The following is a 27443-nucleotide window of genomic DNA, read 5'->3' on the forward strand; positions in this document are numbered from 1 at the left end:
GACAGGGTTGTTAACAGTATTCTAATGCAACAGAATCTAGAAAACTTGGGCAGATGGGCTGAGGTGGCTACTGAAGTTTAACATTGACAAATGCAGAGTATTGCATATGGGTATCTGTAACTCCAGAAAAGTACCAACTGTGTGGTACTACACTTAGGGTGGTAGAAAATGAAAAAAGACCTGGGAGTAATTGTGCAGTCAAGATATGAAGTTTTCTGAGCAGTGCAGACAGTCTGCTGAGCAGGTCATGGGGTGTTGTTAGTGATATACAGGAATTTTTCTAGTAGGAAAAGGTGATATTTCCCTTTGTATATGTCAATGGTCAAGCCACACTTTGAGTAAAAGTCTGGATGCCTCATTTTAGGAAGGATGTAGAGTTACTTGAGCGAGTACTGAGAAGGGCTACAAGATTGGTGAGAGAAATGATGGGTTCCTCTTGCCAAGAAATCCTTAAGTTCTGCAAATTACAGTGTGGAGACTAGGCACCTGTGAGGTGATCTGATTGAGGTGTATAAGACCTGGAATGAGTTGAGCAGGCTCAATTCTGATGGGATTCTTCCTCTTGCTCAGATTACAAACCTGTGTGGGCATAAAATCAAATTGAGGAAAGATAGTTGTAGAATAGATGTGCGGAAATGTTGCTTTTAACCAGCGAGTAGTTGATTGCTGTGCCAAACTTCCATCTGTTGTTGTGGAAGTTGATAGTTTTAATAAATTTTAAGAAAGAACTGGACAAATGTTTAGGGTGAATGGATGGGTGAAATGTGAAGTGTTTTCTTCTTTTTTTTTTGGCTGATGCTGCGTAAGCTTGTTTTCTTGTATCATATGCCTATGCTAATGAAAGATCAACAAAAAAAAAAAAAAAAGAATAACAACTGGTTTTTCTTGCCCTCCTAAATGTAAAAATCAGCATTGGTGAAAACAAGTGTTCTAGAATTTCTCTTCACCCATTGTTTATCTGTTTTTTTTTTTTTTTTTTTTTCTATATGTTAAATAAATTGAAAGTACTTCTGAACTAAATTGCTTTACTAATGATTAATCAAACATGTTAAAAAAATAAATTTTCATTTTCTTGAATTATTACAGAGAGAGCAAATTAACAAGATTGTTGCAAGATTCTCTAGGAGGCCATACTAAAACATCAATTATTGCAACAATTTCACCTGCATTAATCAGTATTGAAGAAACAGTTAGTACTCTGGATTATGCTCATCGTGCTAAAAATATAACGAATAGACCGCAAATCAATCAGAAAATGAGTAAACTGATGCTGATTAAGGTAAGCGAGTATTTCAATATGTTATTAATATATTTTCTCTGAATCAATTCTCAATTTTTGTGATGCATTTTCTTTTGGGTTGACTACTTTAAAATTCTCTATTTTTCACTTAATTGAGCTGGAAATGTGCAAATAAGACAGTGGCATTTATAAGAGTGTAATGAACTCTCTCTCTCTCTCTCTCTCTCTCTGTTAAATAGAATAACAAGTAGAAATAAAAAGGTACAAAAATGGGGAGGTAGTCTAGTGCAGTGCAAGGCAGCAAGTGCTAAACCTAAGCAGAGCAGGGACAAAGTGTTAAGGGGAGAAGAAAAGGAATAAAAGAACAGTTAAAAAATAAATAAAATAAAAGAATAAAGTTAGAGTGGGGGAGACAGAGTAGGTAACTAATGAAATATATATTTAATAAAATTATATAATTACCTAAAAATTTATCAAATGAGGACGCTGCCACACAACTTACACAACTGGCCTCTCATCAGGTGTGAGGGGCCAGAATTGCGAACAAAATAGCAACATTGTGCCTTCATTTCTGATGTAAACCATAAGTCAATGGGTAAAAAGCATAAACATAAATGAGAATAAAATTTAGTTACCAATATAATGAAAGATATAAAATAGAAATTACTAGAATTAAAAGGGGGAATTTTTTTTAGAAAATGGTTTGTGAACTTTACAGTTGATAATGAAGATCCAAACTTGAAAGTGGAAATAATAACTGATATTTCTACACACGTAGTATTTAAAACTAATACTAGGTCTAAGACTAATAAAGAAATTTGAAAACATAATTAAAGTGATTAGCCTACAAAGGTATAAAGGGATATGTAAGCAACAACTTGAAAACATAGATATTGCTGAACTATAGCAATGTAGACTAATGGTAACTGAAAAAGAAATTTTGCCCAATAAGATTATACATAGGCAAAGTTATAAACAACATCTTGCAGTAAAAATGGAATAAAACTAAATAATAGTAGCACCTGCAAATTTTTTTTTACCAGAATTTAGAAATTTTGAAGAGTAAATAACACTTTTATGTAGACATAAAAAAGGAAATAATAACTGAAGTTATAATATATTTAGATATATTTTTCACACCATTTTAGTATGCTTTTGTATTCAATGGTTTAACCCCAGTCATTCAATCAATTTTTGTAATGTTGCTAATTTTTATATATATACACTGGTGTTCAAAGAAAGTGCATTACCCCTTAAAATTGTAATTGTCTTCCAAATAACGTAAGTATATGGCAATCTTTCTTACATATTTCATCAGATAAGATTGACATGCGTAGGTGATGCCATAATATTGCATCAGCTGTTACTTTCAGCTATATAAGCATGCTCTGCAACAGTTGCAGTCAGTCATCCCTTGCTTGTGTCAGGATGGTGAGTTACGTGCAGTTGACACTGTGAAGAAAGAGTGCTACTGTTGCTTTACGTGAGGAAGAATGTTCTTCCTGTCATATTGCTTATAGTGTCTTGTAATCAGTTGACAGTGAGTAGATTTCTTTCCAAACTCAAGAATACTGGTTCTGTTAATAGGAAAAAAGGAACCAGATACAAAAGTCTATGCCAAAACAGGACCGTGTTTTGAAGCATTTATGCCTGTAAAGCTTCTTCATCTGAGCTGAAAAGAGAATGGGAAGAACATACAGGAGTGGTAACAGTCAGAAAATGCTTCTTCAAAAATGGATTTATAGCCCATCCTCACACAAAAAATGAAAAAGGCCAGATTAATTTGGCGTAAAGAGCGTGTCAAATGGACCCCCGAGCAGTGGAAGTCAGTTATTTTCTCAGATGAGAAGAAATTCAACCTGCATGGCTCTGATGGGAGACAAACGAACGATTCGCCTTAGATGTAGTGAAGAATACCAGCCAGACTGTATTGTGTCTACAGTGAAATTCCCTACCAGCCAAATGATATGGGGCTGCATTTCGTGGCTATATTGGAAGGCAATTTGCTGCCAATCATTAGAGACCATTTCAACCTGCCAAGTAACTGCATCTTTCAGAACGACTCTGCTCCTTGTCATTGGGCGAAAATTGTAAGTAGTCACTTCTGTAATTACTTTAGCTTCATTTCTGCATTAGAGGTTCGACAGTAATGTATTTACATGTACATTTGTTACAGGTGAAAAAATGGTTGGAAGAACGGTCCGTTACAACCGTTAGCTAGCCAGAAAACAGCTTGGACCTGAATCCTATATAGAGAAATGTTGGCATCATGTGGAATCGGCAGTTGCCAGAAAGAAACCAAAGACCCTTCGTTGAACTTCAGGAAGCCATAATTCGTGTTTGGAACCACGAACTATCAGTTGATTATCTTCAGAAATTGACCTTGTCAATGCTTCGACGGTGTGCTGCTGTCATCAGGGCCAGAGGCGGCTCAACTATATATTAGTTTGCACCTGGTGAGCTTTTCATTTTGTTTTCCATTTAAAATGATAAACTAAAGCAAATTGAGAGTTTCTGATAACATTTCAGCCATAATTGTCGTGTTTACCAAAACTGTTGTATAAAGGTTGCAAATCATCATTTTGGAATATTTTGAGAGCACCTGTCAAATATTACTTAGCTCTCCCTTAACTATTAATAAATACCTTTTGTTTATATTTCTATTCGTGATGCTAGTCATTAATGTAACATACCATCGCAAAAAAGGGATAGAAATGTGAAATTCGTAGGTGATGCACTTTCTTTGAACACCAGTGTATATATCTCATCAATGTAATATTTCCTTAATCTTTAATTAAAGTTGATATTTACAGCTTTTCTTTTCTTAAGTATAAATCTATTCTAAAAGATACTTTTAGGCATTTAGCCAAGAAATATGGAGGAGTTTACTTATGCATGGGTTACTTATGCGAGAAATCTTTGGCAAGGGATGCAAAGAAAAAAACAGCAAAGAGTTCTTTACTTATGTAAACTCTAGAAGGAAGGGTATGAATCAGATTGGTCCACTTGATATCGATGTGTCAACTGTTGATGATCCTGCTCAGGTAGCTAACAAACAAAATGAATATTTTGCATCGACATTCACACGTGAGGAGTTATTTAGCGAGGGGAAAGCCAGAGGTGTATTCAACTCTAGCAGTAAGCTAGAGAATCTTGTAATAACAGAGTAAAGTGGAGGAGAAATTGTTGAAGATAAACACGAGAAAGGCACCCGGGGTGGATGGGATCTATCCAGTTATATTAAAGGAGGCAGCAGAGGAAGTAAGCAAACCCTTAGCCATAATTATGAGAGCTTCCTTGGACTCAGGGGAGGTACCCACAGACTGGAGATATGCAAATGTGACCCCAATTCACAAAGGAGGATCAAAGGCTGACACAAGTAATTATAGACCTGTGAGCTTAACTTCTGTTCCAGGAAAATTAATGGAGGCACTAGTTAAAGAAGCACTGCAGGATCATTTAGACAAGACCTTCAGTTATAGCTCGGACACAGCATGGTTTTGTTAAGGGGAAGTCTTGCCTGACCAATTTGATTGGATACTATGATGCAGCCACAAAGGAACTGGATGCAGGGAATAACTTTGATATTATATACTTGGATCTTAGAAAGGCTTTTGATACTGTTGCACATGGAAGACTGCTGCACAAATTGGAGCAGTGTGACATTGGAGGCAAATTGCTGCTGTGGATAAAGGGGTGGCTGAGGGGGAGAAGACAGAGTGGTAATCAATGGACACTGCTCGTTGTGGACTAATGTTATTAGTGGAGTTCCTCAGGGCTCAGTGTTGGGTCCATTGCTGTTTTCTGTATTCATAAATGATATTGATGATGGTATATCAAGCTTAATGTCGAAGTTTGCAGACGATACAAAGGTAGGCAGGGCTGTCAAGGACACTACTGACACTATGCTGCTGCAACAGGATCTGGAAAGGTTGAGCAGATGGGCTGAGAGGTGGCAAATGAAGTTTAACATTGACAAATGTTAAACTTCATTTGCTACCACTGTCAGTTACTTTCATTTGCTACCACTGTCAGTGTAGTACCACTCTGTGGTACTACATTGACAGTGGTAGAGAATGAAAGGGACCTGGGGGTGGTTGTGCAGGCAGATATGAAGTTCTCTGAGCAGTGCAGAAGGGCTGCAAGAGTAGCTCATGGTGTATTGTCAATGATATATAGCAATTTTTTTCTAGCAGGGATAAGGAGGTGATTATTCCCTTGTATAAGGCAATGGTCAGGCCACACCTAGAGTACTGTATACAGGTCTGGAGGCCTCATTTCAAGAAGGATGTAGAGCTGCTGGAACGAGTACAGAGAAGGGCAACAAGATTAGTGAATGGAACAAAGGGGTGCTCTTACGAAGAAAGGCTTAAGTTTTGCAAATTACAGTGTCTGGAGACTAGGCACCAGCGAGGTGATCTGAGAGAGGTGTATAAAGCCTTGAATGGTTTGAGCATGCTCAATGCTGATGGGATTCTTCCTCTCGCTCAGAATAATCACCTGAGAGGGCATAAATTCAAATTGAGGAAAGACAGATGTAGGATAGACGTGCGGAAATTTGCCTTTAGCCAGCGGGTGGTTGGTTGATGGAACAGACTTGCATCCCTTGTCGTGGAAGTTGATAGCCTAAATAAGTTTAAGGCTCAGCCGGACAGGTTTTTTGAACGAACAGAGGGGTGAAGTGGTGTTTTTTTTTTTTTTTTGGCTGATGCTGCATAAGCTTGCTTTCTTGCATCAAATGCCTCTACTAATGCTAATGCACACACATCATTTCTACTACCAAGGTAGTTTTAATTGTATCTCATATTGTGAATACCTTCTCAATGAGTTGCCATGATATTCCACTACCTCAAATAAGTAACACTTCTCCTATGGAGAGACTATTGTTATTTGTTCTTTGTGGATACCACCATCCATGAGTTACTAATATTGGTGGACATCCGGTGATAGGTTTATGTTCTCTGCTCGTTCTTTGGTATTTGATCTGCTTGTGACCTTTAAATACATTGGGTCTAGCAGATTTTCGATAAGCCTTCACAAAAGCTCTAATATTTTTAGTTTCTGGTTTTTAGAAATTGTTGACATGCTTAGAGGGAAGGCATTTTGCTTTTGTTAAGGATGACTACAGTGCATTTCAAGGCTTTTTGGCCCCTCTTCGGTTGGTACCTGCGGACCTCTCCCCACCCACCGAAGAGGGGCCTAAAAGCCTTGAAACAGTGCCATCTGGGTGGTGGTATCTGCCAAGAATAAGTAACAATAGTCTTCTCCTAGGTGAAGCATTACTTATTCGAGGTAGTGCAATACCATGGAAACTCATGGTGAAGCGAAAATAATTCCATTATAATGGAAGATTTAAAATTTAAACTAAATTTAATTATATTGAATTACTAGATTTTAGATAACTTACTAGGTAACTAAATTTTATTCTCATTTTTATTTTGTTTATGCTTTTTATCCATTAGCTAATGATTTACGTCAGAAATGAAGACATGATGTTGCTATTTTGCTTGCAATTCTGGCTGTGGGCACCCAGTGAGAGGCCACTTTTGTAAATTGTATGGCAACCTCCTCATTTGATCAATTTTTATATAATTATGTATTTTAATCATGTATTTTATTAGTTATCTATTAATTGTATTCAGTCTGTCTCTCATACTTTGTTTATTCTTTTATTTCCCTTTTTATTATTTTTTTACTGTTCTTTCATTCTGTTTTCTCTCTCCTTATCGTGTGTGCATGCACACAAAAGTGATAAGGGGAGAAAAAAAAGGAATGAAAGAACAGGTGCAGAGAAGAGCATTCAGGTTAGTGAAGAGAACAAAAGGGTACTCTTACCAAGAAAGGTTTTGGTTCTGTGAATTGTTGCAGCATCTGGAGACTAGCACCTATGGGGCAATCTGATTGAAATGTTTTGAGTCTTTGAATAGATTGAGTAAGATAAATGTTGATGACATTCTTCCTCTTGCTGAGTCGCTTGCTTGCATAAATTCAAATTGAGGAAGGATGGTTGCCGTATCCTTCCACAAACTTCGAGCAGCGGGTAGTTGATTGTTGAACAAGACAAATTCTTGCAGAGTATAGATGGGTGAAGTGTGTAGTATTTTTATTGATTTATTTATTTTTGGGTGATGCTTTATAAGCTTGCTTTCTTGCATCATTTGCCACTACTAATACTAAATGCTGAATTCAACACAGACAATTAATTAATTCGTCCCCCCCCCAAAAAAAAACCCTCATTGATATAGACCACATTTTATGGGTTGGAAGGGTGCCTCCGTAGCCAAATGGGCAGGAGCAGCAGTGCGTAGCACACGCTTCTTGATTAGACTGGGATTCGAGCCCGTGACCACCAAATATGGAGGATGCAGAAAGGTCAGGGAATGACCACCGCATATCCCCAGAGCAATATGGCCTTAGTTGCTAATGCTCCTAAAAACCAAATAACAACAAAATGGATTGGAAAAGCCTTCTCTTCTACTTCATGCCTTATCACAAAATTCCTTGTCCATAACCGACAGCAATAAGCTAGCAAGTTAATTTATTTACATAGTCTGTTTTACTTTTTAGGCATGTTTGTTTGTTTTTTTTCCCATAAAGTAATTGAATTTTCTTTTCCCTTTTTCTGACTAATAGAAGTGAAAAGTAAATAGTTAGTAATTAATTTTTAAGGAAATAAATAACTTAAACTGCACTTTTATATTTTCTAAACTTAGCCATTCAGTTTATTATGCCATTTTACTCGTGTGTCATTCCTAAATGTTCTTTCAAAATTCTTGTGCAGTGCTAAGTTTGGTGACCATAATTCATCTATCTTCAAGGATAATAGCAGATGCTATATGAATAATCTTATGAGTTACTAATATTGGTGGACATCCTGTGATAGGTTTACGTTCTCTGCTGGTTCTTTCGTATTTGATCTGCTTGTGACCTCTAAATACATTGGGTCTAGCAGATTCCCGATAAGTCTTCACAAAAGCTCTAATATTTTTAGAGTTTCTGGTTTTTAGAAATTGTTGACTTGCAGAGACAAATATTCAGAGGGAAGGCATTTTGCTTTTGTTAAGGATGACTACAGTTCTCTCAGGCAATTTTTAATTCTATTCAGTGAGAAATGCTGTTCAAGAATTAGACCTAAATGGATGTCAGATGCCTTGTCGACACGTAGCAGAGAGGAAAAATGCATGGGATGCATATAAATTATTAGATGAGAAGTCAGTTGTAGATATAAATTACTCTGCAAGTCATAAATGAGATCAGGTAAGCTAAGCCAGATTACAAGAACTCACTAGCAAAAAATGCAAAAAAAAAAAAAAAAAAAAAAAACGGCAAAGACTTCTTATATTGACAAAAGGAAAGGCTTGAATCATATCGATCCACTTGATGTCCACAGTTTAACTGTTGATTTAGCTCGGTTTGCTGAAAAAATAAGTATTTTGCATCTGTATTCACACATGGAGAATTTTTTTTAGGAAAGGAAATACAAGAAGTTTATCATACTCCAACAGAGAGCTATGGTTTTTGGATAACTGAGAGAAAAGTGGAAGAAATTTTCGTAGCTGAACGTAGAAAATATGCATGGGATGTAAGCAAACCCTTTGCTACAATTATGAAAACATCTTTAATTCACGGCTTGTCCTTATGGACTGGAGATGTGCAGATGTATCCCTAATTCCAAAGGTGGGATCAAAAGGTGACACGAGTAATTGCAAACCCATTAGTCACTGGTAAAAGAAATAATGCAGGATCATCTAGACAAGGCTGCAATTATACTTCAAACGTAGCATGGGTTTAAGGGGAAATCTTGTTTGACCAGTATTATTGGTTACTACTATGTGGTCACAAAGGAACTGGATGCAAAAAATAATTTTAATATGATATACTTGGATTTCAGTTAAGCTTTTGATGCAGTTGCACAAAAAAGACTGCTGTACAAATTGGAGCAGTATGGCATCAAGGGCAAGTTAATGTTATGGATAAAGGAAGGGTTGACTGGGAGAAGACGGTTGTTGTTAAGGGACACTGCTCTTTGTGGACTAATATTATTAGCGGAGTCCCCCGGGTTTCAGTGCCAGGCGCATTGTTGTTTTCTGTATTTATTAATGATATTGATGAAGTAATATCATGCTTAATGCCTAACTCTGTAGATGATACAAATTTTGACATGGTGGTTAATGACAGTATACAAGGTAAGCTACTGTAACAAGATCTAGGAAAATTAGGCAGATGAGCTGAGAAATGGCAGTTGAAATTTAGAAGTGACAAATGCAAGTTACTGCATAAGGGTAGCAATAATTCCAGATTAGTGTACCAACTGTGTAGTACTATACTCAGGGTATCAGAAAATGAAAAAGATCTGGGGATAATTGTGCAGTCTGAGCAGTGCAGAAAGGATGCTGAACAAACAATGGGGTTTTGTCAACTGATATTCAGAACCTTTGCCAGCAGTGATAAGGAGGTGATTATACCATGGTAAAAAGCTATGGTTAGGCTACTGCATCTTCTGCTGCATACCTTATTTTAGGAAAGATATAGATCTGCTAGAATGGGTGTAGAGAAGGACAATGAGTTTGGTGAAGAGAACAAAAGAAAAATAAAACAAGAAAATTACAAAGCACAACAAGAAAGGCTTCAATTTTGCAAATTGCAGTATCTGGAGGCTAAGCACCTGTGAGGTGATCTGATTGAGGTGTTTAAGATTTTGAATGGATTGAGTAAGCTCACTGCTGATGGCATTCTTCCTTTTGCTCAGACGAAACATAAATTTTGTTAGTAAAGTAATAAGAGGAGTTTACCTCAATGTAGTGCGTAGAACACTTCTGTATGATACCCTCCAGAAATTAAAACGGAAAAAACTAAAAAATCGACAACTTACCGGTACATTAGAGTAAAATATAAATAATTAAATAATCAATTTAACACAATTCAAATCAATTTAAAACAATTAAAAATCAAATTAACGCAATTAAAAGAATCTAACGAAAATATTCAAAACGATTTTCCTTCCTCAATTTTCCTTTGATTTTCCTTAACGAGGCCAAAATACTTAACGTTCAATGTAATTATATGCGACTGTTAATTGCAGAAACCGTTGAAATTAAATTACACGAGAATTCTGTTAATGTTCTGCGGCCACATTTGATCTCCGATGCATGGACCTTTACGCGCATGCGCAAAGACAAATAATCTATTTAAGTATCAGGTTTAACCTGATTTGGTAATTTTCATTCCTGTGATCACGACATACGGTCGAAAAGCGTTGTCAGCTTCAGGAACGAAAATAATTTTGAATATTTTCGTTAGATTCTTTTAATTGCATTAATTTGATTTTTAATTGTTTTAAATTGATTTGAATTGTGTTAAATTGATTATTTAATTATTTATATTTTACTCTAATGTACCGGTAAGTTGTCGTTTTTTTTTTTTTTTTTCCGTTTTAATTTCTGGAGGGTATCATACGGAAGTGTTCTACGCACTATATTGAGGTAAACTCCTCTTATTACTTTACTAATATTATTATCAACGTAGAACATATTGAGTAGTACAGCTCTGATTCATACTATCTAATTAATTTTTAAACTCTTATTGACTATTTCATTCACTTCCTGTCTCTCCAGCAGTAAACAATCGATACACACAACTATGGGAGATTTTTTGAATGGCTTGGTACAAAATTTCATTAAATCTACACTAAGGTACTCGGCCCAAAGTTACCATATTTCTTTTCTAAAATATTGCCTTCAAAACAACATCGTTCCGAAGTTTGCCAGGGTGAATTTAAATCAAACAATTTCAGGCATAAAACAACTAACACTTGTGACATCGCGTAATATTGTTAAGCTTGCCTTAAAATCTCGATATTCGAATAAACAAAAAATACCTTTCTCAGGTTAGGAAGCTTCGCAATAAATTAAATAATTATCTACATCCAAACGATTGATCTGTATTGAAGACCTCCATAGATTTGCGACGGGAAGCACAGGCCTCAGAAATAAAAAAAAAAAAAAAAAAAAAAAAAAAAAAAAACACGTCAATAAGTTGCAAATATTATTGGATAGGTCAAGACACGTTCGTGCGAATTCTAACACATTGTTGCGGCTTGCGACCAAGTTCATACGAGTTGGGTGACATCCCCCCCCACATACACACAACGTGCTACCACAGAATATGTCAGCTAGTTCACGAACACCCCCTCACCCAGTATCCAACGAACTGACATATCAACAGGTTACAAATCTTTCCTCGTGTACACTATCGCAGGACCAGATTTCGCTTTTATCCAAAGGACTAAATTATAATTTACCACCTCGAAAACTGCCTAAAAAGCAATGCGTAATTGATATTGACTTTGGCTTGCCTTTTTGCCGATGTGTTTGCCTTTTTATTTACCTAATTGTTATTTCATAATGTTCCACAAAAAGATGTATTTATTCATCAACTTAACCAAGTAGTGAATAACATAAAAGAAAGCCTTAGTGGCTTAATGTCAGAGATCTAGCTCTCAACGATTGAGCAGATACATTTGACACCTTTTCGAACCCGTATCACATACTATGGGAGGTATTTAGACGATGTTCTAGTTATTACCGATAGTAATACTATCCAAGACATTTTACATTTGTTTAATAATATTCATTCTAGACTCAAATTTACATTGGAAAGGGAGGATACGGATACAAAGTCGTTAAACTTTCTAAATTTCACGCTTACCCGGGACTCGAATAAAATACAATTTAGCATCTATCGAAAACCTACAAACACCAGTATGCTTCTACATTATAATAGCTATCACCCATTCACCTACAAAAGATCGATTATCTTTAATCAATTTCTTAATGCCTATAAATATTCAACGACTGATTCTGCTTTGGACTCAGAAATACAAATATTAACTAGCAGATTCTTAAACAGGGGTAATTCCATTACCACAATAAACCGAATTAGGGTACAAGCTAAGGATAGGATACAAAATACTACACCAATCAACAATAGTAATATCAAAAAATACTTTATTTCTGTCCCATATGTTGAACAGTGGCACAACAGCTTAACAGATTCTTTAAAGATACCGAATTTAAAATTGTAACTAGGCCAATACGGAAGTTACACACTATACTGAACAATCGTTCGGTTCTTTCAGCGTTCGCAATACAAATTAATGATATGGTATACATCATTTCTTGCGGTGATTGTGACTAGTCTTATCAAGGTTCGACCCGATTTTCTCTTAATATTCGTGTAAATCAACATGAAGCCTCAGTTCGTGCTTCTCGTTCAGCAGCGTCAAAATTAGCCTTTCATGCCATTAACGAAAAACATACTTTTTTTTATTTAATGAGGCCAAAATACTTATCATTCAACGTAATTATACGCGACTATTAATTGCAGAAACCGTTGAAATTAAATTACAATCTACAGAAATTCAAGTCTAATTGAATTGAAGTTGAGGTAGCTGACTCTTTAAAAATTACAGCTGTGAATTACAGGCTCCGAAAAAGCGATGTGTTTGCCTTTTTATTTACCTAATTGTTATTTTATATTGTACTTTATACGTAGTCTTATAGTCATAGTTACGGTGGTTATTTTTAATTTAGATAGTTTTTGTAGATTACTACTTAATATATGTAAAATCATTATTTCGTTCGAATCTTGCAGCCATTGTTTTTGTATAGAGTGGTAGGGAATTCAAATTTTTAATTGCGGTAACTCTAACGTGTAATTATATAGTGTAATACGCATCACTGTTTCTATTAGATAGCGTAGTATTGACATTTAATTAAATTTATTGATCTTATTAATTTGAAATATCATGCCCCAGACTAGAGCAGCAAAGCTATGGGCACAAAGTGGTAGGAGTGCTGTGACTCTGGGGAGAACTGAGGGGGGGGGGGGCGATTCTCCAATGCTTCACAGCCTAAAATAAATATACAACTTGTGAAATGTTTGCCGCACTCTCTGGAACAGAACATATTGCCATGGGAGGATGTCTTGTGTGTGTGTGTGTGTGTGTGTGTGTGTGCACGCATGCACACACAATGTAAGGAGTGTAAGGAAATCGGGCAACAACTCAGCGTTGTTATGGACCTATATGAGAGCTTGAAGGACAGGGTGGATGCCCTCGAAGGATCTAAATTGAGGGGGCCCATCAAGCTCTCATCTACCCACATAAACACCAGAGCTTGCACTTGATCATCGTGCGACACAGCGGCAACCCCAAGGCAGAATGCACTGGTCCCACAGGAACCAGTACTTGTTGGTGACTCTATTGTCAGGGAAATGGAAAACATGCTTTGTAAAAAGGATAGGTGGAACAGGACCAGGGTATGTCTGCCAGGGGCAAAGGTTGATGACGTTGTAGAGCAGATATCATCTTTTAAGGGCACAAAAGGTGATATAGTTGTACATGTTGGCACTAATGATATTAAGAGTAGGAGACCGGCAGAATTACTTAACAAGTACAGGTCACTGTTGAATCAAAGCCATGAATTAGGGTTGAATTTGAAAGTGTCTGCAATTCTGTCCAGATGCGATAGTAGGGATTATATGGCGAGAGCCTTGGTTGTCGATCAATTCGGCCCTGGAAAGATTGTGCAAGGCACAAGGGGTAGAATTTTTTTTTCAGCCTGGTCTGTACTTTTTAACAGGAGAGACTGCTTCTACAGGGATGGGATACACTTAAATAGAAATGGTGCAAGAATATTTGCTAGCAGGGAAAAGGAGGTGATTGTCCCTCTGTATAAGGCAATGGTCAGGCCACGCCTTTAGTACTGCGTACAGGTCTGGAGTCCTCATTTTAGGAAAGATGTAGATTTGCTTGAGTGTGTACAGAGAAGGGCAACAAGATTGCTGAGGGGAATGAAGGGATCCTCTTACCAAGAGAGGCTTAAGTTCTGCAAATTGCAGTGGCTGGAGACTGGGCACCTGCACGGTGATCTGATTGAGGTGTATAAGGCCTTGAATGGGTTGAGTATGCTGAATTCTGATGGGATCCTTCCACTTGTTCAGATTACGAACCTAAGGGGGCATAAATTCAAATTAAGAAAAGACAGATGTAGAATAGATGTGCATAAATTTGCCTTTAGCCAGCGGGTGGTTAATTGTTGGAACAAACTTCCATTTGTTGTTGTGGAAATTGATAGGTTGAATAAATTTAAGGAGGAACTGGACAGGCATTTGGAGGGAATGATGTTTTTTTTTTTTTTTTTTTTTTTTTTGCTGATGCTGCATAAGCTCATAAGCACTTGCTTTCTTGCATCACATGCCACTACTACTACTAATGTCAAGTATCTTCTTTCATCTTCTAAGCCTTCAACCCATTCAGAGTACTAAGTACTATAGATTTAATGAATACCTGGAAAAATAGGCTGAACCTCTTAAATTCAAATTTTTCTAATGGATTCTTTTACAAAAGTATACCAGTTTGGGAAGAATTACCAAATATATGTAAAAAATGATCGATATGGAATTCAAATTGAGAAACTTATTTAGTCAGTTTTTTTTGCTTAATTTTAGCATTAGCATTAGCATTAGTAGAGGCATTTGATGCAAGAAAGCAAGCTTATGCAGCATCAGCCAAAAAAAAAAAAAAAAAAAAGTAACATAAATAAATAAAAATAACCACTTCCACTTCACCCCTCTGTTCGTTCGAAATACCTGTCCAGCTGAGCCTTAAACTTATTTAGGCTATCAACTTCCACGACAAGGGATGGAAGTCTGTTCCACCCACCAACCACCCGCTGGCTAAAAGCAAATTTCCGCACATCTATCCTACATCTGTCTTTCCTCAATTTGAATTTATGCCCTCTCAGGTGATTTTTCTGAGCTAGAGGAAGAATCCCATCAGCATTGAGCATGCTCAAACCATTCAAGGCTTTGTACACCTCTATCAGATCACCCCGCTGGTGCCTAGTTTCCAGACACTGTAATTTGCAAAACTTAAGCCTTTCTTCGTAAGAGAACCCCTTTGTCTCATTCACCAATCTAGTTGCCCTTCTCTGTACTCGTTCCAGCAGCTCTACATCCTTCCTGAAATGAGGCCTCCAGGCCTGTATACAGTACTCTAGGTGTGGCCTGACCATTGCCTTATACAAGGGAATAATCACCTCCTTATCCCTGCTAGAAAAATTCCTATATATCATTGACAATACACCATGAGCTACTCTTGCAGCTCGTCTCCACTGCTCAGAGAACTTCATATCTGCCTGCACCACCACCCCCAGGTCCCTTTCATTCTCTACCACTGTCAGTGTAGTACCACAGAGTTGATACGTTGCTCTGGGGTTGCTGTTTCCCATATGTAGTACTTTACATTTGTCAATGTTAAACTTCATTTGCCACCTCGAAGCCCATCTGCTCAACCTTTCCAAATCCTGTTGCAGCAGCATAGTGTCAGTAGTGTCCTTGACAACCCTGCCAACCTTCGTATCGTCTGCAAACTTGGACATTAAGCCTGATATACCATCATCAATATCATTTATAAATACAGAAAACAATAAAGGCCCCAATACTGAACCCTGAGGGACTCCACTAATAACATTAGTCCACGATGAGCAGTGTCCATTGATTACCACTCTCTGTCTTCTCCCCCTCAACCACCCCTTTATCCATAGCAGCAACTTGCCTCCAATGCCACACTGCTCCAATTTGTGCAGCAGTCTTCCATGTGCAACAGTATCAAAAGCCTTTCTAAGATCCAAGTATATAATATCAAAGTTATTCCCTGCATCCAGTTCTTTTGTGACTGCATCATAGTATCCAATCAAATTGGTCAGGCAAGACTTCCCCTTAACAAAACCATGCTGTGTCCTAGCTATAACTGAAGTCTTGTCTAGATGATCCTGCAGTGCTTCTTTCACCAGTGCCTCCATTAATTTTCCGGGAACAGAAGTTAAACTCACAGGTCTATAATTACTTGTGTCAGCCTTTGATCCCCCTTTGTGAATTGGGGTCACATTTGCACATCTCCAGTCAATGGGTACCTCCCCTGAGTCCAAGGAAGCTCTCATAATTATGGCTAAGGGTTTGCTTAGCTCCTTTGCTGCCTCCTTTAATATAACTGGATAGATCCCATCCACCCCAGGTGCCTTTCTTGTGTTTATCTTCAACAATTTCTCCTCCACTTTGCTCTCAGTTATTACAAGATTCTCTAGCTTACTGCTAGAGTTGAATACACCTCTGGCATTCCCCTCGCTGAATAACTCCTCATGTGTGAATGTCGATGCAAAATATTCATTTAGTTTGTTAGCTACCCGAGCAGGGTCATCAACAGTTGACCCATCGATCTCAAGTGGACCAATCTGATTCATCCCCTTCCTTCTAGAGTTTACATAAGTAAAGAACTCTTTGCTGTTTTTCTTCGCATCCCTTGCCAAGGATCTCTCATAATCTGCCTTCGCCTGCCTAACCTCCTTTGTAACTTGGTTACAGATCAACTTGTATCTATCATAGGCGTCCGTGTCACGTGTTAATTTGTATGTATCCCATGCATTTTTCTTCTCTGCCATATGCCTCATTAGTTCATCTGACAACCATTTAGGCCTAAACCTTGAACAATATTTCTTAGTTGGTATGTAAAGCCTAGTAGCTTCCACGATAAGTTCTTTGAATGCTTCCCATTTTGAATTTGCTGTTGGCAATATCATCAGTTGATCCCACTGTATAGAATTTAAATACTGTCTCAGTCCATTGTAGTCGCCTTTACGAAAGCAATACCCCTTCCCTTTACCCCTAATGGTAGTTACCTCTTTGAGTAACTCCCACTTCAGCACACTGTGATCACTGCCACCAAGTGGTTCATTTATCTGCAGATTCTTAATGCATGAAGAATCACTACTGATAATCAAATCAAGAGTATTACTCCCTCTAGTTTCCTCCCGAACATGCTGATGTAGAAAACAATCATCCAATAAATCCACAAAAGCCTTGCTACTGTGTGAGTGACCAGCCCCCAAATTCCAGTCAATATCTGGGAAATTAAAATCCCCCATTATAAGACTCTCTGATTTACTGGCCCACTCTATTTCTCCGAACAGTTTCTTATTATACTCATCAGAGTCATTAGGCCTATAGCACACTCCTACTCTCAATTTTGATCTCCCAATGCTTATGTCACACCAAACTGACTCGACACTGCACTGTCCAGCGATGTCGACTGGCTTCACTTCCTTGGATTTTATGTGTTTTTTAACTAATAGCATAACCCCTCCTCCCTTCCTATCCTGTCTATCCTTTCTGTAGACATTGTACTCCCCAAATTCCAGTTCTGCATTTCTTATATCTGTGTGACACCACGTCTCTGAAATCCCCACAATATCTGCCTTTGATGTTTTGAGCAATACCTCAAATTCATCAAATTTATTTACTAAACTCCTAGCATTGGTGTACACACAAGTATACATGCACCTGTTCTTTTTCTTAGCTACCCTAACACAACCCATGTGTTTTCTTGTACCCCAATGATTCCCAGCAGTCTCTGAAATATCCTGCATCTTATTTTCCAGGCTGCGGCTCATTCCAATAGAAGCAGTGCAAGAATCACTTTCACCTCTGCCAGTGGCTACTGTTAATCTATTAGTCCTTGTATCCCCCCAATCTAGCAGTTTTCCGACCCACCTAACATTGCCTCGATAGCATCAGCAAACATTCTTGCACCCTTTCTATTTAAGTGTATCCCATCCCTGTAGAAGCAGTCTCTCCTGTTAACAAGTACAGACCAGGCTGAAAAAAATTCTACCCCTTGAGCCCTGCACAATCTTTCCAGGGCCGAATTGATTGACAGGGCTCTCATCATATACTCCCTCCTATCGTGTCTGGGCAGAATTGCAGACACTTTCAATGTCAACCCTAATTCACGGCTTTTTTTCATCAGTGACCTGTACTTGTCAAGTAATTCCGCCGGTCTCCTACTCTTAATGTCATTAGTGCCAACGTGTACAACTATATCACCTTTTGTGCCCTTAAAAGATGATATCCGCTCTACAACGTCATCAACTTTTGCCCCTGGCAGACATACCCTGGTCCTATTCCACCTATCCTTTTTACAAAGCATGTTCCCCGTTTCCCTGACAATAGTCACCAACAACTACTAGTTCCTTTGGGACCAGCGCATTCTGCCTTGGGGGTTGCCGCTGTGTTCCGCGATGACCAAGTGCAAGCTCTGGCATTGGTGTGGGCAGCTGAGAGCTTGATGGGCCCCTCACTTGTAATCCTTCGAGGGCATCCACCCTATCCTTCAAGCTCTCATATAGGCCCATAACAACGCTGAGTTGTCGCCTTATCTCCTTACACTCCTTGCATCGCACACACACAAAGACATCCCCCATGGCAGTATCATGTCCCATACTTGACTGCTCCGCAAACATCAAGCAAATAGTGCATCTTACAAGGCTGTGATTCAGAGGACAACTGCCCCCCTCAGTTCTCCCCTGGGCCACAGCATTCCCATTAACTTTATTTTAGAAAAGTTGAAAGAGAAGATGGTTTAAGAAATCACAAATATGTAACCACCTTACTATATGGTGGAATCCTTTACAGAGCTGAAATCCAGACTTTTGGTGTGCCCATGCTAATATGAAGCACATTTATGCCATGGAATACAGGTTGGTAAAATGAGCCATCCAGAAATTACATCATCTTCTCCCTGTACAATGGACAACAACAATTGAAAACTAAAGGTTTGTATTCACTTCTAAGATGGTTATTTCAGAGTCCAATATGGCACATTGTTTGTGGTACATATCTCCCCTGCATGTGTGAGAGGCGCCTTTGTAGCCAGGTGGGAAGGAGCAGCAGTGCGTAGCACACGCTTCTTGATTAGATCGGGGTTCGAGCCTGTCACCACCAAATATGGAGGATGCGGAAAGGTCAGGGAATGACCACCACATATTCCCGGAGCAATATGGCCTTAGTTGCTAATGCTCCTAAAAACCAATAACTAACAAAAGCATGTGTGAGAACAGTCCCAGTGGTAATTGTTTTTATTCCAACAGGTTTGCCTTATTGAACCATTTCCTATCCAATTAGATGTTTGACTGAATCCAAGAACTCTATGCTGACCTCCACCTATTTAAATTTAAAACAGTAAATAGATAAGCAAACAATAACAAAGAACATGGCACACACAAATTTCAAGTAACACAATATATGCAAGTGGGAACGGAGTAACGAGTTACAAAGCTTTAAAAATATGATTTGAAGATTTCATGGAAGTGTAAACACATTTCACCATAATAACCCACAGAATTCCAGCTGTCAGTATTATTGCAAATTCAGTAAGATCGAGTTTACTGTCTGTTTATGACAGATTTCACTAACAGAAAAGCCCAATAAACAGGCGGCTGCTAATTGTTTTATGGTTGTGATCTCCAGAATTTCGACCGAACCACGTGGTACCGTCGGAGACAATCGTAGGGTAAACTCCAGTGCTGCGGTCTCCTGCCCCGATTAAACAGCATGCTATCCCAATTAAGCAAAGTAAACCCTGGCTATTTTCTTGATTGGTTTCTGTTTTTTAAGATTTGCTCCAAATAAATGGCTGCCCCTAATTAACCAGTGGCCCAAATAACTGGAATCCACTGTACTTAAAACTGAGAAGACTTTGCTGTTTTGTTTTTGGATATTCTTGAGAGGAGAGTTGTTTTGTGTTTAATATTTGGTGTGTATGGAAAACCACTGTGCAGAGCAACTCAAACTGTAGTTTGTTTCCAATACATAATACAACCAGGTTTCTTAATGCAGAGAGTATAGTCTTGCTGCAGTTTTTCAGATCTTTGAAAGAAGAAATAAAGAGAATTGGAAAAAGCTCTCTGAGGTATGGATTTTCTGAATGAGCTTATAGAAAGCGTGAGTGTATGGATGAGTTTGCAAAGACTTGTACGCGTGGCTGTATACATTTTGTGCTATCTGGACATTAGCATTACTTGAGGCACATGATGCAAGAAAGCAATCGTAGACAGCATCAGCCAAAAAAAAAAAAAGAAAAACTTCCCATTTCACCCATCCGGTCACTCTAAATGTTTGTCTAGTTGAGCCTTAAATTTCTTTCAGCTATCATCTTCCACAACGACAGATGGAAGTCTCTTCTGGCACTCAACTACCCACTGGCTAAAGGCAAACTCTTGCACATCTATTCTACAGCTGTCTTTCCTCAATTTGAATCTATGCCTCCTCAGGTTCTTATTCTGAGCAATTGAAAGAAACCCATTAGCATTGAGCCTGCTCAAACCATTCAAGGCCTTATACACCTCAGTCAAATCACCTTGCAGGTGCCTAATCTCAAAATGCTGCAATTTGCAGAACTGAAGCCTTTCTTTGTAAGAGCACCCCTTTGTTCCCCCCTCACCAGTCGTATTGCCCTTCTCTGTACTCATTCTAGAAACTCTACATCCTTCCTAAAATGAAGCCTCCAGACCTGTATTAAGTACTCAAGGCACAGTACTACACAATTGGTATGTTTCTCTTGGGTTTCTGCATTTGTCAAGGCCAAACCATTGCTTTATACAAGGGGATAATCAACTCCTTATCCTTGTTAGAAAAATTCCTATATATCATTCAATACTCAGTGACCTTGCTCCAGCAGCCCATCTGAACTGCTCAGAGAACTTCATATCTGACTGCACAATTACCTCCAGGTCATTTTCATTCTCCACCTCCCTGAGTGCCATACTACACAATTGGTATGTTTCTCTTGGGTTACTGCTAACTATATGCATTACTTTGCATTTCTCAAGGTTAAACTTTAGTTATCACTTCTCAGCTCATCTGCTTAACTTTTCTAGATCATGTTGCAGTAGCATACTGTCTTTAACATGATCTAGAACAACCCTGCCAACCTTTGTATCAGCTACAAACTTGGACATTAAGCCTGATATACCATCATTGATAAATATACAAAACAACACTAAATCCTAGGGGACTCAACTAATAACATTAGTCCATGATGTAGAGCAGTGTCCCACTAGCCATCCTTTTATCTATTGTAGTAACTTGTCCTTAATGCCATACCGCTCCAATTTTTATAGCAGTCTTCCATGTGCAACAGTATCAAAAGCTTTCCTGAAATCCAAGTATATGACATCAAAATTATTTTTTGCATCCAATTCCTTTGTGACCACATCATAGTATCCAATCAAATTGGTTAGACAAGACTTCCCCTTAACAAATTCATGCTGTCTAACTATTGCTGCAGTCTTGTCTAGATGATCCTACAATGCTTCATTAACCAGTGACTCCATTATTTTCTTCGGAATAGAAGTTAAACTAACAGGTCTAATTATTTGTAACCCTTTGCACCCCCTTTGTGAAATGGGGAACGGATACATTTGCACATCTACAGTCCATGGGAGCTCTCCTGAATCTAGTGATGATTATGGCTAAGGGTTTGCTTATTTCCCTTGCTGCATCTTTCAGTGTAATTGGTTAGATCCCATCAACCTTAGGTGCCTTTTTTTAACTTCAACAATTTCTCCTCCACTCTACTTTCCATTATTACAAAATCATTTAGTTCCTGCCAGAGTTTGATTAACTTCTGTCGTACCCTTACAGAATTTCTCATGTGTGAATGCTTGATATGCAATATACTCATTCAGTTTGTCAGCTGTATGAGCAGGATCATCAATAGCCGCACCATCAGTATCAAGTGGACCAATCTGATTTATTCCCTTCCTTCTAGAGTTTACATAAGAAAAGAAGTCTTTGTTGTTTTTCTTTGCATCCTTTGGCAAGGATTTCTTGTAATCAGTCTTTGCTTGCCTAACCTCCTTTGTGACTTGATTACTTGATTATATCTGTCGTAGGTTTCTGTGTCACACGGTAATTTATATGCATCCCATGCATTTTTCTTCTCTGCCACGAGCCTAATTAGTTCATCTGCCATCCATTTAGGTCTAAATCTTGAACAGTATTTCTTAGTTGGTATGAAAAGCCTGGTAACTCCAAGATTAATTACTTGACGGCTTCCCATTTAGAAATCGCTGTTTTTTAACATCAATTGATCCCCGCTGTATAGAATTTAAAAACTGTCTAAGGCCACTGTAATCACCTTTATGAAAGCAAAAACCTTCTCTTTGTCCCTGGTGGTATTTATATCTTTAAGTAAATCCTACATCAGCACACTGTGATCACTGTCACTTAGTGGTTCCATTATCTGCAAATTCTTATTGCATGAATAATCACTGGTGATAATCGGGTTGAGGTATTACTCCCCCGTGGTTGCCTCTTGATCATGTTTCTGTAGGAAAAAAAATCCTCCAATAAATCCACAAGTTTTCCCAGCGTGCGAGTGACCAATCCACAACTTTCCAATCAATATCTGGAAAGTTAAAATCTCCCATTACAAAACATTCTGATTTACTGGCCCACTCATCTCTGCACAATTGTTCATTGTAATTGTCAGAGTCATTAGGCCTATAACACACTCCTACTCTCATGTTCCCTTTCCCTGTGTTTATATCACATCAAACTAACTCAACACTGAACTGTCCACCAATGTCAACTGGATGCACTTCCTTAGATGATTTTGTTTCTTAAATAACAGCATAACCCCTTCTCTCTTCCTTCTCTGCCTATTCTTTCTGTACATGTTGTACTCCCCAAATTCTAATTCTCTACTGCTTATATCTCTGTAACATCTCTCTCTCTCTCTCTCTCTCTCTCTGATATCCCATCAATATAGTAGCTTCCAAGATAAATTCTTTGAATACCTTCAAAATGGGAGGCATTCAAAGAATTTATTTTGGAAGCCTAGGCTTTACATACCAACTAAGAAATACTGTTCAAGGTTTAGGCCTAAATGGATGTCAGATGAACTAATGAGATGTATGGCAGAGAAGAAAAATGCATGGGATATATACAAATGGGTGACATCGAAGCCTATGATAGATATAAGCTGGTTTGTAACTAAGTCACAAAGAAGATTAAGCAGGCAAAGGCAGATTATGAGAAATCTTTGGCAAAGGATGCAAAGAAATACGGCAAAGTTCTTTACCTATGTAAACTCTAGAAGGAAAGGAATGAATCAGATTGGTCCACTGGATATTGATGGTTCAACAGTTGAGGATCCTGCTCAGGTGGCTAACAAACTAAATAAGTATTTTGCATCTATATTCACACACGAGGAGTTATTCAGGGAGGGGAATGCCAGAGGTGAAGTAAACTCTGGCAGTGAGCTAGGTGATTTAATAATAACTGAGAGGAAAGTGGAGGAGAAATTGTTGATAAACATAAAGGCACCCAGGGTGGATGGGATCTATCCAGTTATATTAAAGGAGGCAGCAAAGGAAGTAAGAAAACCCTTACCCATAATTATGAGTGCTTCCTTGGACTCAGGGGAGGTACCCATGGACTCACAATGTGCAAATGTGACCCCAATTCACAAAGGAGGATCAAAGGGTGACACAAGTAATTATAGATTACAGTGTCTGGAGACTAGGCAACAGTGAGGTGATCTGATTGAGGTATATAAAGCCTTGAATGGTTTGAGCATGCTCAATGCTGATGGGATTCTTCCTCTTGCTCAGAATAATCATTTGAGAGGGCATAAATTCAAATTGAAGAAAGACAGTTGTAGGATAGATGTGCGGAAGTTTGCCTTTTGCCAGCGGGTAGTTGGTTGTGGAACAGACTTCCATCTTTTGTTGTGGAAGTTGATAACCTAAATTAATTTAAGGCTGAGCTGGACAGGTATTTGGAACGAAGAGTGGTGAAATGGGAGCAGGGGTTTTTTTTTTTTTTTTGACTATTGCTGCATAAGCTTGCTTTTTGCATCATATGCCTCTACTAATGCTAAATACTAATATCTGGCTTTGATGTCTTGAACTAGCACTTCAAATTCATCAGATTTATTTACTATACTTCTAGCATTGGTGTATATGCAAGTATACATGCATCTGTTCTTACTCTTAGTTACCCTAACACAGCTCATGTATTTACTTGTTCCATGACTCCCAGCAGTTCTTGAAATCACCTGCAATTTGCTCTCTAGGCTGCTGCTCATTCCAATAGAAGCAGTGCAAGAATAACTTTTGCCTCTGCCTACAGCTACTGTTGATCTTTTGGTCTGTTTTTTCCTCATGTTAATGGTATTGCTGGGATTTTGCACAATTATCATTATTCATTTCCTGTTATTTCCTGACAGTAGACCAGAATGTATTGTCAGGTAAGATTCTGATTACTGCACTTTCAGGAGGCGCCTCCATAGCCAGGTGGGAAGGAGCAGCAGTGCGTAGCACATGCTTCTTGATTAGACAGGGGTTCGAGCCTGTCACCACCAAATACGGAGGATGCGGAAAGGTCAGGGAATGACCACCGCATTTCCCGGAGAAATATGACCTTAGTTGCTAATGCTCCTAAAAACCAAATAACAAATAACAAGCACTTTCAGGAGTGAAGAAATTAACAGCATTTGTATGTGAATTGTGTGGTGGTGTATGTAGGGAAATCAGAAGTGGCTTTTTATCCTGTATTATTGGTACCAGGCCTGTGAGGTTCCCTTTGAAAAATGGAAGCTCACATCAAATGTTGGTTCAAGATAAAAAAAAAAAAAAAAATGCAATTGTCTGTACCTTTCTAAGTATACCCATACCATGTAAAAGACCAACTTTCACTTGGTATGGGTTTGCTCCATGTTATTGCTTGCGAGGCTCTATCAGATAATGTGCCACGATCTTTCTTACTGTTTTTAACTGTTATATAGTGTGGGAAACTTGAATGTTGCTAATCCTACAATACTTGGAATTATTATTTGTTTGTTCCTTTGTTCAAGTTTTATTGCATTTAGACTAGTTATTTATAAAACTCTCTCTGGTCTCTTGCCAAAGCTATTGGCTGCAACTTTTGCCCACCTCTGTCAAAACCATATGGTTCTGTTGTCACTTCAGCCAAGGATACAGCTGACCTGCTAGCATCCCATTTTTCTTCCAACTCGTGTATTAATGATCTTGGTAAAGCACTTCCCAACACGCTCCATTCAATGACTCCTGTGGTCTTCCATCAAAAGGATGTCAGAAGGATTTTGAAGAATCTTGAAGTTAAGAAAACTCCAGGTCCTGATGGTATTTCTCCACTTGTTCTCAACCTGTGCTCCTGAACTTACTCCTGTTCTTTGCTGCCTTTTTTCACTTTCTTATTCTCAAGGTGTTGTTCCTTCTGCTTAGAAATTTGCTCACATCCAGCCAGTTCCTAAAAAGGGTCAGAAATCAATACCATCCAATTATCATCTCTTTGCAATTACTTCTACTCTTTCTAAAGTAATGAGGAAATCAATTAACTGCCAACTCTTAAACTACCTAGAAACCTTCTGTCTGATCAGTGATTGCCAGTATGGATTCTGTCAAGGTCGATCCACTGGTGATATTCTGGCTTAAGTTACCCATTTATGGACAGATTCAATGGAAAAGTTTGGTGAAACACAAGCAGTTGCTCTTGACATCTTATGTTTCAATCGTGTTTGGCATATGGGTCTTCTAAACAAGCTTCCAACTGTTTTCTGTAATTGGTTATCCAGTATTTGCTCTGATCGCTCACTGAGGGTCATGGTAGATGGCTCTGTCTTCTTACTTTTCCACTAATATGGTGCCCCCCCCAAGGTTCAGTTCTTTCCCCCACTCTTTTCCTCTTGTATATTAATGACCTTCTTCCATTGACTGGAAATACTATCCATAGATTTGCAGAGAATAGCACATTGCATTCCACTTTCCATTTTGAGAAACCTTGCCCTGCTCAATCAGTTTAACTTCTCGCATATCTGCTACCAGTTCCTTAAATGCCGATCTCCAGGTAATTCTCCAGTGGAACAAAGAGAACTTAGTTGATTTCAATCCTTCTAAAACTCAATCTTGTCTTATATCTTGCAAAAAAGGATTCTTCTGCTCCTATGCTTATATTTGGTGACACTCCAATTCCTAAGCAAAATGATATCTCTTTTGGGGATTACCCTGACTTCTAATCTCTCTTGGCACAAGCACATTACAAATATTGCTTCCTTTGCATCTAAAAAACTTTGTTTTCTCTTTTGCTCTCTGCGTTACTTTTCTTCTAAACATCTGTTCACTCTGTAAAAATCGCAGATCCGCCCTACAATGGATATTGTTCTTGCATCTGGAGCAGTGCCCCCAAAACCTCTCTCAGGCTTCTAGATTCCATTCAGAAGAGGACAGTTAGGTTAATGGCTCATCTCTAACAAAGTCTCTCCACTCGCTGTCTCATAGATGTATACTGTTTCTGCTGCATGCCTTTTCTTCAGCTACTTCTATGGGCACTGTTCTTCTGAATTGGCTTTTATTATTCCCACTCTCTCTTTCAAAACAGTCCGAACACTTGCTGCCAACATCCATTTACTGTCAAACTTCAAACTCATGGAACCAACTTTTTATCTTCCTCGTTTATTCATTCAACTGCTGTTTTCTGGAACAACCTTCCTTCATACGTATTTCCTGAAAATTACAGTCTACAGAAGTTCAAGTCTAATGTCAACAAAATATCTCTCGTCTTCTCAACATCTAACTCAAGCACGGTACTAAGTACTATAGGTTCTAATACCTCTCGTGTTTTGGGTTTCCATAAAAGAAAAAATATATATTATCCTCTATCGGCAGATTTTTTAACTTTTTTTTTTTTTTTTTTTTTTTTTTTTTTTTTCATGGGATCCTTCTCCCTGTGCCTTGAATAGTTTACTAATTTTGGTGACATTCCACTTGTTACTTACAGAGAGCTCTGAATAGGGATACTTAAATTATGACCATAGTGCATGCGTGCACGTTGGAATTATGTCTAATGACAATTAGATTTAAATATTAAATTTTTAAAAATCGTATTATTTTATTCAAGCCTTCAGATTACTTCTTCCCTCTTCAATGACAATCAAGGATCGGATGTGTACACATCTACCTCCTTGCGCTTATTTTAAATTCCGTTTTTCTTCATCCCCCCCCCCCCCCTAGTTTCTTAGCTAACAATTCAACCTAAATAAATTCAACCACCGCTTCTCCATATACCACTGCAGATTTATTCAAGGTGAGTACCGTTTTTTAAGCAATTGCTATTCTATTATTAGTCCACCAATATGGTATTATAAAATTTCTAATCTTTTATATTTTTAAATAATGTAAATGAGAGTATTAGCTCCTATGTTAATGCTATTGTTCAGTGACAGTTAGACATTATACGTGCATGGGTTATATATGTACTTAACTTATTTATACATTACTACTTT

At 38.2% G+C, this 27443-nt stretch overlaps 1 protein-coding gene across 1 annotated transcript in view; it reads left to right on the top strand.

Moving 5' to 3' along the window:
• The window catches only part of LOC150090420 (kinesin-like protein KIF11-B), a 336901-nt gene that overhangs the window by 160781 nt on the left and 148677 nt on the right, over positions 1-27443 (top strand). The window contains exon 9 of the mRNA XM_090390308.1: positions 1087-1279. Within this exon, the coding sequence (XP_090246434.1) occupies positions 1087-1279 (193 nt within the window). The remainder of the gene's footprint in view (positions 1-1086; positions 1280-27443) is intronic.

The sequence above is a fragment of the Mastigoproctus giganteus genome, chromosome 2 (assembly GCF_048544385.1).
Source record: "Mastigoproctus giganteus isolate SK-2022 chromosome 2, ASM4854438v1, whole genome shotgun sequence".
In the NCBI taxonomy this organism is placed as follows: domain Eukaryota; kingdom Metazoa; phylum Arthropoda; class Arachnida; order Uropygi; family Thelyphonidae; genus Mastigoproctus; species Mastigoproctus giganteus.